Here is a 12,044-nt window from a genome sequence, read left to right on the forward strand (position 1 = left end):
TGCAAATAGAGTTTTCTTTTTCCTTTCCACTTTGGATGCCTTTTTTTTCTTTTTCCTATCTAATTTCTATTTTAAAAAAACTTGGTTATACACAAAATTTTTGTCTTAATAGTAGTCTTTAAGAGTTAGAAATAAGTACATGGTAATTTTATATATACCTTACTCCAACCCCTACCACAAATAATATGTTTGTAAATGCTGCAGTTTACTAACTAAAATTCAACAATTTAAGAAAAATTTGTAAGAATGAGCACTCACTCATTCTTACTGGGTAAAGTATTTTTAAAGCCTAAAAAGCTTTTTGGTATGTATTTTGTTTCCTTTTTCCCCGTATTATTATTTAGGGGCCTAGAGTGTAACCAGGGAAAAAGCATGAGATAGAAACAACTAGAAAGTTTCCATTTTTAAAATCATTCTTTGCATATATTACACCTGTGGATCACATGAATAACCTTTAACAGGCTGAATTCCATTTTTGTTTTTAAATTTTAGTTTTAATTGTGATAATTGTTTGTTCCATGCAATTGTGAGAAATAATACATAAAAATGTCATTTACCCTTTATCCATTTTTTTCCCCCGGTGGTAACATTTTGTAAGGGCTTCCCAGGTGGCACAGTGGTAAAGAATCTGCCTGCTGATGCAAGAGATGCAAGATATGTGGGTTTGATCCCTGGGTCAGGAAGATCCCCTGGAGTAGAAAATGGCACCCTACTCCAGTATTCTTGCCTAGGAAATCCGAAGAGGAAATCACCAGAGGAGCCTGGTGGGCTATAATCCATGGGGTCACAAAAAGTCAGACATGACTGAGCACATACACACATTTTGTAAACATATAGTGTAATATAAATAGAGCACTGACATTCATGTAATCATGTATGTTCATTTCACTTGTTTCATTTGTGTATCTGTGGATTAGTTCTATACATTTATATCACATGGTATGAGTTTGTGTGTCCACCACTGTAGTCAGGATACTGAAAAATGTCGTCACTGCAAGGATCCTTTCTGCCCCTTTATATCCACACCTACCTCCTTGCTTCCCTACTCCAACTCCCATCCCCTACTCCAGTCGCTAAGTGCTGGCAACCAGTAGTCTGGTTTCCATTTCTAAACTTTTGTCATTTCAAAAATGTTATATAAATGAAATCTTGTAGTATCTCATCTTTTGGGTTTGACTTTTTTTTTACTTAGCATAATTCCATAAAGATTCATCCAAGTTGTGCATGTTAATGAGTACCATTTTTAAATTTAGTCAAAGAATGTTTTGTGGAATTTTTCAACTCTGAATTCACTTTGTAAATATCAATTTCTCTCCTTTGATTACTTTGAGTAGTCAATAAGATCATTTAATTTAAAATACAATAGACTTGGGGCTAAGTCTTATGTCTACTTTGAAAAAAATTATTTTAACCTTGCTAAGCTTTAATTTCCTTTTATGTAAAGTGAGAATAGTGCCATTTCATAAGGTATTTAAAGGGTAAATGTGTTAACATATGTAGTGCTCTTAGCATCATGTCTGTTATGAAAGGGTTCCATAAATGAGAGTCTAAAAGAAAGGTACAGTTACTGCAGCAGTATTATTACAGCCTGTGATTTCTAGGTTAATCTTGGAAGTAGTTGCCTTAGTATTCCAGTGACTGTTTGGATTCTGTACATGTTACACAAGGGTGAGAGTATTCAATACCTTTCTTTTTGACCACTAACAAGAATGTTTATTTTTTCTGAATGGGTATATATAATCCTTCTGTTGTTTTTTATTTAACTGACCATTGTAAAAAGTGACAGCTTAAAATGTTATGTATCTTAACCAGCAAATACTGGCTAAGTTGAAGGCATAATTTATCTTATTACATAATAGTACAGATTTGCTAAGGTTGAAACATTAATTTACATCTTTTCTATTATATATTTGTTTTTTTCCCTAGGTCACCGGAGTCTTGGATGACTGCTTGTGTGACATTGATAGCATCGATAACTTCAACACCTTCAAAATCTTCCCCAAAATAAAGAAGCTGCAAGAACGAGACTATTTTCGTTATTACAAGGTGTGGTATGACTTGATTCCATTGGCACTGAAGATTTTTCTATAGCTGTCTATAGATGTGACTTTTATAACTCTTTGGAAAATCCTTTTCTTTCTTCTCAGCATTCTGTGTATATCCTTTATCACTGGACTGTATTAACTCTTGTAGTGAAAGCCTGTTAGTCTTTTTGAACATTACGAATCTGAACTACCTTCCTGTGTTTGGAGAATTTCTCATTGGTCAGTTTGGGTTTTCAGGCGCAAAGACTCATTCCTCTATAGATGTTGAGAAAATACCTGGGACTTATTTTGTCAGCCTCCCTTGTGACTTAGGTTTTGTCATCTAGACACACTTACTCAGGCTTTAAGTTGTGTGGTTGGCAGTGCTGTGTGCTATCAGTGTTAGAGGTGCAAAGTCCCAACAGATGTATTTGTTGAGTAGCTCGCTGGAGGAGTGATAGAACAGCCTGAGGACATGAGCAGAACAGCACTGCGGTGAGACTGCAGCATTAGTTCTTAAGTCTGAGAGCCCACTCTAGACCTTCACAGAATAGCCAGTGGTAGTTTAAAGGCAGTAGCAATAACACAGATTCAAAGGAACAATAGTTTAAAAGCCGCTGTTATACTATTTTGCCTCTAATCTTGCTCTCAGTATTCAGTTGGGTTTATAATTTCTTTGATTTTCATTATTAGTTTATTTTTAAAATTGAGCATGATTTTTTTTATCCTTTTTCTGTATAGGTTATCTTAGTCTTTTAAATAGCTTTGAGGGTTAAAGAATATACTATTTGTGAAGTTTTAAGTTGTACAGAAAGATACCAAAGTAGAGACCTAAAGATTTGGGAACCCATCCCCTTTTCCCATCAGCACCAAGAGTATACAAAAAAGTGGATATATCTCCTCAATACAAAACCCTTTAGAGATTCAGATCCCATAAACTTATTTCAAAAAGAAATCTGTCTAAGCAAACTCTTCTAATATTTTAGACATTTTTCATACAAACAACACAGGTTAGAATACCTTCTTCTAGTTCCTAGTCCTAAATTTATATCTGTCTGCATTTGTAACTACTTTCTCTTGCTTCCTTTCTATTACTAGGCTTACCCATATGAAATTGTTGCTTTTAGAAGTTGGAAAGCTTGACTATTGCCTATTTCATATGGTTCAGTCTATTTCATATGTTCAGTGAAGGAAGTGTTCCTTCTATCAAAGATCATCCCTTCACAGAATGTCCAGATCACACTTCCATTCAAAATGTCATGGCCTCATTCTTCCACTCCTCCCTTTTTGGAATTGTTGTTTCTGTTTCTGTATCCTCACCCATCTGGTCAATAATAAGCACTAAAATATTCAAATATATGGATGGATATCTCATTTAATTGTTTGTTACACTGAAATCCTGTTAAGTCAACATCATCCACATTTTCCAAAAAAGATACAATGGTTTACGTATCCTAAGGTAGGGTACTTTTGTTGGTTTACAAACAAAACAGAAGTTTTATTAAGAAATGTGAGGCAGCTCACAAAATTGAACGATAAGCTAAAGAAGCATATTTCAGATGAGACAGAAATTATAGCAGGGATTAATGGCCATTCTCTTTGTGATACCAAAATTTTGAATTAAATTAACCAGTTCCCCATATTTTTATATTATACAAGAGTCAGATTTCTGGGAGGAAAGGTCTAAATTGGTCTTGGTAGGGTTACGTAGCCCTACTCCGTGACCAAAAGACAATTTGGTTAATAGTTCTATTTGTATTTGCATATTTGCAAATTGTTTCTCAAAGGAAAATTAGGGGATGTTACAGAAGGAAGAAGATGAAAGTCAAGTAGGCAGAAATAACAGTGTGCTTGGCTAGCCAACATACAGTTCATCCTTATGCGTGTGATTTAAAAAATGTTCCAACCAACATATTGAAATTACTCTAAATATAACCACAATGTATTCATACCCTCTCCCAGAGGAGAGTAATGTAATGATCTAGTTAATCAATTAGTTTCAAGTCTAATATGTTTGGGTGCTATCTACTCCAAATTCTGTCAATGTACGAATTAAAAAAAAAAACAGGAAAGCTAAGAGAAGAGGTTAATTTTAAACACACATACATAGTTTTGTTTCATCTAGCAAGGAAATACAAGTAGAAGTAGGAGCCTAACCTTTGACAGCTGATCAGTTGGCTGCTGTAACTGGTATTTATATTTTCTGTCTTCTACTATCCATTCCATTCCTTTATTTACCAAATATTTATCAAATTAATTTGTAGCAGAGTGTATTCTAGGTGCTGTGGATACAATAGTGAATAAAACAAAACCTCAAAACTTATGAAACTTTTATTATGATTAGAGAGACAAACGTTGAACAAGTAAAAAATAAAATATAATTTCTTGTGATAATGTCAATGTTATGGAGAAAAATAAAGCAAAATAAGAGAAATAATAGGGGTGGGGAAGGTAGATAGCCCTGTTTTACAGAAGATGGTCAGGAAAGGAAGGCATTTTTGGCTGCACCATTTGAGCAAAGACCTACCTAAGGTGAAAGAGTAAACCATGACAAGATCTGGAGAAAGAACATTTTGGGAAGGGAAGTAGAAATACAGGTATAAAGGCATAGGGTGAAAAAAAAAATAATAAAGGCATAGGGTGTTTGAAGACCAGTATAGCTGGAGGAAAGTGAATGAGAGGGAGAATTGGAGAGGTAGCTAGGGGCATGATTTATTTATTTATTTAAATTAATTAATTAATTAATTTTACTTTACAATATTGTATTGGTTTTGCAATACATTGATTTGAATCCACCATGAGTGTACAGGTGTTCCCCATCCTGAACACCCCTCCCACCTCCCTCCCCATCCCATCCCTCTGGGTCATCCCAGGGCACCAGCCCCAAGCACCCTGTATCATGCATCAAACCTAGACTGGCAATTCGTTTCACATACGATATTTCACATGTTTCAATGCCATTCTCCCATATCATCCCGCCCTCACCCTCTCCCACACGGTCCAAAAGACTGTTCAATACATCTGTGTCTCTTCTGCTGTCTCGCATACAAGGTTATCGTTACCTTCTTTCTAAATTTCATGTATATGCGTTAGTATACTGTATTGGTGTTTTTCTTTCTGGCTTACTTCACTCTATATAATAGGCTCCAGTTTCATCCACCTCATTAGAACTGATTCAAATGTGTTCTTTTTAATGGCTGAGTAATATTCCATTGTGTTTATGTACCGTAGCTTTCTTATCCATCCATCGGCTGATGGACATCTAGGTTACTTCCATGTCCTGGCTATTATAAACAGTGCTGCGATCAACACTGGGGTACACGTGTCTCTTTTGATTCTGGTTTCCTCAGTGTGTATGCCCAGCAGTGGATTGCTGGGTCATATGGCAGTTCTATTTGCAATTTTTTAAGGAATCTCCACACTGTTCTCCATAGTGGCTGTACTAGTTTGCATTCCCACCAACAGTGTAAGAGGGTTCCCTTTTCTCCATACCCTCTCCAGCACTTATTGCTTATAGACTTTTGGATAGCAGCCATTCTGACTGGCGTGAAATGGTACCTTATTGTGGTTTTGATTTGCATTTCTCTAATAATGAGTTCTGGAAAATTCTGAAAGAGATGGGAATACCAGACCACCTGACCTGCCTCTTGAGAAATCTGTTTGCAGGTCAGAAAGCAACAGTTAGAACTGGACATGGAACAACAGACTGGTTTCAAATAGGAAAAGGAGTAGGTCAAGGCTGTATATTGTCACCCTGCTTATTTAAATTATATGCAGAGTACCTCATGAGAAATGCTGGACTGGAAGAAACACAAGCTGAAATCAAGATTGCCAGGAGAAATATCAATCACCTCAGATATGCAGATGACACCACTCTTATGGCAAAAAGTGAAGAGGAGCTAAAAAGCCTCTTGATGAAAGTGAAAGTGGAGAGTGAAAAAGTTGGCTTAAAGCTCAACATTCAGAAAATGAAGATCATGGCATCTGGTCCCATCACTTCATGGCAAATAGATGGGGAAACAGTGGAAACAGTGTCAGACTTTATTTTGGGGGGGCTCCAAAATCACTGCAGATGGTGACTGCAGCCATGAAATTAAAAGGCACTTACTCCTTGGAAGAAAAGTTATGACCAACCTAGATAGCATATTGAAAAGCAGAGACATTACTTTGCCGACTAAGGTCCATCTAGTCAAGGCTATGGTTTTTCCTGTGGTCATGAGCTGAGTGCCAAAGAATTGATGCTTTTGAACTGTGGTGTTGGAGAAGACTCTTGAGAGTCCATTGGACTGCAAGGAGATCCAACCAGTCCATTCTGAAGGAGATCAGCCCTGGGATTTCTTTGGAAGGAATGATGCTCAAGCTGAAACTCCAGTACTTTGGCCACCTCATGCGAAGAGTTGACTCATTGGAAAAGACTCTGATGCTGGGAGGGATTGGGGGCAGGATGAGAAGGGGATGACAGAGGATGAGATGGCTGGATGGCATCACGGACTCTATGGATGCGAGTCTGAGTGAACTCCGGGAGTTGGTGATGGACAGGGAGGCCTGGCGTGCTGCGATTCATGGGGTCGCAAAGAGTCAGACATGACTGAACTGAACTGAACTGAATAATGAGTGATGTTGAGCATATTTTCATGTGTTTGTTAGCCATCTGTATGTTTTGTTTGGAGAAATGTCTGTTTAGTTCTTTGGCCCCTTTTTGATTGGGTCTTTTATTTTTCTGGAATTGAGCTGCTTATATATTTCTGAGATTAATTCTTTGTCCGTTGCTTCGTTTGCTATTATTTTCTCCCATTCTGAAGGCTGTCTTTTCACCTTGCTTATAGTTTCCTTTGTTGTGCAGAAGCTTTTAATTTTAATTAGGTCCCATTTGTTTATTTTTGCTTTTATTTCCAATATTCTGGGAGGTGGGTCATAGAGGATCCTGCTGTGATTTATGTCAGAGAGTGTTTTGCTTCTGTTTTCATCTAGGAGTTGTATAGTTTCTGGTCTTACGTTTAGATCATTAATCCATTTTGAGTTTATTTTCCTATATGGTGTTAGAAAGTGTTCTGAAAGTGAAAGTGAAGTCGCTCAGTCGTGTCTGACTCTTCGGTACCCCATATCCTACCAGGCTCCTCTGTCCATGGAATTTTCCAGGCAAGAGTACTGGAGTGGGTTGCCATTTCCTTCTCCAGGGGATCTTCCTGACGCAGGGATTGAACCCAGGTCTCCCGCACTGCAGGCAGATGCTTTACCCTCTGAGCCACCAGGGAAGCCAACAGAAAGTGTTCTAGTTTCATTCTTTTACAAGTGGTTGACCAGTTTTCCCAGCACCACTTGTTAAAGAGATTGTCTTTTCTCCATTGTATATTCTTGCCTCCTTTGTCAAAGATAAGGTGTCCATAGGTGTGTGGATTTATCTCTGGGCTTTCTGTTTTGTTCCATTGATGTATATTTCTGTCTTTGTGCCAGTACCATACTGTCTTGATGACTGTGGCTTTGTAGTAGAGACTGAATTCAGGCAGGTTGATTCCTCCAGTTCCATTCTTCTTTCTCAAGATTGCTTTGGCTATTTGAGGTTTTTTTGTATTTCCATACAAATTGTGAAATTATTTGTTCTAGTTCTCTGAAAAATACCATTGGTAGCTTGATAGGGATTGCATTGAATCTATAGACTGCTTTGGGTAGTATATTCATTTTCACTATATTGATTCTTCCGATCCATGAACACGGTATGTTTCTCCATCTATTTGTGTCCTCTTTGATTTCTTTCACCAGTGTTTTATAGTTTTCTATATATAGGTCTTTTGTTTCTTTAGGTAGATATGTTCCTAAGTATTTTATTCTTTTTGTTGCAAAGGTGAATGGAATTGTTTCCTTAATTTCTCTTTCTGTTTTCTCATTGTTCGTGCATAGGAATGCAAGGGATTTCTGTGTGTTAATTTTATATCCTGCAACTTTACTCTATTCATTGATTAGCTCTAGTGGGACACTGTAAAAGCAGTACTAAGAGGAAGGTTCATAGCAATACAGGCTTACCTGAAGAAACAAGAAAACAGTGAAATAAATAACCTAACTCTACACCTAAAGCAACCTGAAAAGGAAGAAATTATGAACCCCAGGGTTAGTAGAAGGAAAGAAATCTTAAAAATTAGGGCAGAAATAAATGCAAAAGAAACAAAAGAGACCATAGCAAAAATCAACAAAGCCAAAAGCTGGTTCTTTGAGAAGATAAATAAAATTGATAAACCATTAGCCATACTCATCAAGAAACAACGGGAGAAAAATCAAATCAAGAAAATTAGAAATGAAAATGGAGAGATCACAACAGACAACACAGAAACACAAAGGATCATAAGAGACTATTATCAGCAACTATATGCAAATAAAATAGACAACTTGGAAGAAATGGACAAATTCTTAGAAAAGTACAACTTTCCAAAACTGAACCAGGAAGAAATAGAAAATCTTAAAAGACCCATCACAAGTATGTAAATTGAAACTGTAATCAGAAATCTTCCAACAAACAAAAGCCCAGGACCAGACAGCTTCACAGCTGAATTCTACCAAAAATTTAGAGAAGAACTAACACCTATCCTACTCAAAGTCTTCCCGAAAATTGCAGAGGAAGGTAAACTTCCAAACTCATTCTATGAGGCCACCATCACCCTAATACCAAAACCTGACAAAGATGCTACAAAAAAAGAAAACTACAGGCCAATATCACTGATGAACATAGATGCAAAAATCCTTAACAAAATTCTAGCAAACAGAATCCAACAACATATTAAAAAGATCATACACCATGACCAAGTGGGCTTTATCCCAGGGATGCAAGGATTCTTCAATATCTGCAAATCAATCAATGTAATATACCACATTAACAAATTGAAAAATAAAAGCCATATGATTATCTCAATAGATGCAGAGAAAGCCTTTGACAAATTCAACATCCATTTATGATAAAAACTCTCCAGAAAGCAGGAATAGAAGGAACATACCTCAGCATAATAAAAGCTATATATGACAAACCCACAGCAAACATTATCCTCAATGGTGAAAAATTGAAAGCATTTCTCCTAAAGTCAGGGGCCTGATTTAAAAAGAAAAAAGTTAGGAAATTCCCTTGGTGGTGCAGTAGTTGGGATTCTGTGCTGTCACTGCCAAGGGCATGGGTTTAATCCCTCATCAGGAACTAAGATCCCACATGCTGCACAGTGTGGCCAAAAAATAAAAGTAAAATAAAACTGCTTTCATCTAAGCATTTAAGTCAAAATTTGAGAATTAAACAATGACTTTAAAAAGCTGGAAGGCTATATTGTCACATAAAATGCGATAAGCTATTGGAGGAATTTGTGCAAAAGAGACAATAAGGGTGGGAGACAGGAAATGGAGAAACCTGTTGCAGTGATTCAAATAAAAGGTGATGTGGGTGTAGAATAAGATGGTAGAGATGGAAGAGGTGAAAAATGATCCATTTGGTGTCATATGTAAAAGGTAACACAGCAGACTTTTTTGATGGATTGAATGTAAGGTGTGACAGTAACAGTGAAATCAAAGATGATTTCATGCCTAAGTTTTGAGTGTGTTACCAAAAAAAAATGTATCATGACCAAGCGGATTTTATTCCAGGAATGTAAGGATGAAACTTTTAGGTCTTCAACAAGATTCAGTACAGATTCTGATTTTTTAAAATGATGATAAGGAAATATCCATAATTCTTCCTGGAGAAGGAAATGGCAACCCACTCCAGTACTCTTGCCTGGAGGATTCTGTGGACAGAGGAGCCTGGAAGGCTATAGTCCATGGGATTGCAAAGAGTTGGACGCGACTGTGCAACTGACTTTCACTTTTCATAATTCTTTACCATGATAATTTCAATCATAAATCAGCATTGCCAACATCTTACTTGTGGGAAAACACTAAAAGAATTCTCCCTTAAATCAGGAACCGTGCTGAGAGGACACCTCTTGTTTCCTTTAATACTGGACCCTTAGATGAAATAGTATGTGTGTGTGTGTTGTGCTTAGTCACTCAGTCATATCCAGCTGTTTGTGACCCCATGGACTGTTGCCCATCAGGCTCCTCTGTCCATGGGATTCTCCAGGCAAGAATACTGGAGTGGGTTGCCATGCCCGAACCCAGTAGATATTGAAATAGCACCTATTATGTCATTTAATGTTGGACCCTATTGGCCAGTAGAGTTGAACAAGAAAAAGCAACTAGAGGCATAAAATTCTTAAAAGAATAAATAAAGCTATTTCTCTGTGTTAATGACAAAAGTAGACCTAGAAAAGTAGACCTGCTGCTGCTAAGTCGCTTCAGTCGTGTCTGACTCTGTGAGACCCCACAGACGGCAGCCTGCCAGGCTCCCCCATCCCTGGGATTCTCCAGGCAAGAACACTGAAGTGGGGTGCCGTTTCCTTCTCCAATGCATGAAAGTGAAAAGTGAGAGTGAAGTCACTCAGTCATGTCTGACTTTTTGCGACCCCATGGACTGCAGCCCACCAGGCTCCTCTGTCTAGAAAACTCTAAATAATAAATTGCACACAAATAATAAAAAGTACATTAAGATAGCAGGTTGTAAATTTAATATTGAAAAATCAATATCTTCTTAAATACAAACAATGTTAGAAGATATAATGGAGACGAAATCCCCATTTACATTAGCAAAAAAGATAAAATATACAGGAATAAATCTATCAAAAAATACAGTTATTATTTCTAAAAGAAGAAAGCTTCAAAACACTTCTTCAAGACACAAAAGTAGGCTCAAACAAATGGGCAGATGTCTTTTGTAGCATAAAGATGTTACCTCTCCCCCAAGTTGTGGTTCAGTCCTTAAATTGTGTCTGACTTTTCGCAACCCCATGAACTGTAGCCCACCAGGCTTCTCTGTATCTGAAATTCTCCAGGTAACAATACTGGGGTGGATTGCCATTTCCTTCTCCAGGGGATTTTCCTGACCCAGGGATCAATCCTGTGTCTCTTGCATTGGCAGGCAGATTTTTTACCACTGAGCCACCTGGGAAGCCCCAGAGTTAATATATAAATTTAATGTGATCCCCCCAGAATAGCAGTAATTTATTTTTCTAGAGCTGGACAAGTTGTCACAGGTTAAGTTCCTGGGAAGCTGACTCTGAGACTGTGTTTAGTGTCCAAGAGGTTAATTACGGGCAGCTCTTGGAACCAACAATGTAGAGAAGGAAAAGGAAGGGAGACGTCAGGACTGGGCAAAGGGGGAAATAAAGCTGTGACCTCAGGTGACACTTTGGGGGGAGTTCTTAATTTTTTGAATTTATTTATTTGATTTTGGCTGTGTTGGGTCTTCATTGCTGTGAGGGCTTTTCTCTAGTTGCAGTGAATGGGGGCTACTCTCCAGTTGCAGTGCTCAGGTTTCTCCTTGTGGTGGCTTCTCTTGTTGCTCTTTTCTGGAGCTTGGGCTTCAGGAGTTGTGGCTTGTGGACTCAGTAGTTTCAGTTCCCAAGCTGTAGCACTCAGGCTTAATAGTTGTGGCGCACCAGCTTAGTTGCTCTGAGGCATGTGGGATCTTCCTAGACCAGGGATCGAACCTGTGTCTCCTGCATTAGCAGGTGGATCCTTTACCACTGAGTCACCAGGAAAGCCCCTAGTGGGGAGTTCTTAAGATAGTACAGCCAGAGCTCTCCCCACTTCAGGGGGATGTCTAGCCCTTTATTTCCTTACACCAGTCATTGGATATAGTGACACTGGGCACAGTGGCTCTCATTAGCCAAGGTTGGCTGCCTGCAACGTTTCCAGGGCTGGGGTAGAGGCCCTTTCTTCCTGAAGGGTAACCTGAGCAGCCTGTTCCAGTGTGTGCACAGCCTACTCCTTGCATTTTGTATTAATTATCTATCACTCTGTAACAGATTAGCCTAAAAGGTAGCAACTTAAAACAGCAAACTGAGAAGGTGCTGCTGGAGGAACCCTCAAGGGAATGAGAAAGCAAGCCTTGTGGCTATCTAGGAACAAGAGGAGTCAAGGCTCAGGGACCATGGTGTGCTTCATGTATCTGAG

At 38.1% G+C, this 12,044-nt stretch overlaps 1 protein-coding gene across 1 annotated transcript in view; it reads left to right on the top strand.

Annotated features, from left to right (window-relative positions):
* The window catches only part of LOC120865413 (ERO1-like protein beta), a 71,864-nt gene that overhangs the window by 11,840 nt on the left and 47,980 nt on the right, over positions 1–12,044 (top strand). Inside the window, exon 2 of the mRNA XM_040242690.1 lies at positions 1,927–2,046. Coding sequence (XP_040098624.1) covers positions 1,927–2,046 — 120 coding nt within the window. The remainder of the gene's footprint in view (positions 1–1,926; positions 2,047–12,044) is intronic.

The sequence above is a fragment of the Oryx dammah genome, unplaced genomic scaffold, assembly GCF_014754425.2.
Source record: "Oryx dammah isolate SB20612 unplaced genomic scaffold, SCBI_Odam_1.1 HiC_scaffold_6, whole genome shotgun sequence".
NCBI classification, from domain to species: Eukaryota; Metazoa; Chordata; class Mammalia; order Artiodactyla; family Bovidae; genus Oryx; species Oryx dammah.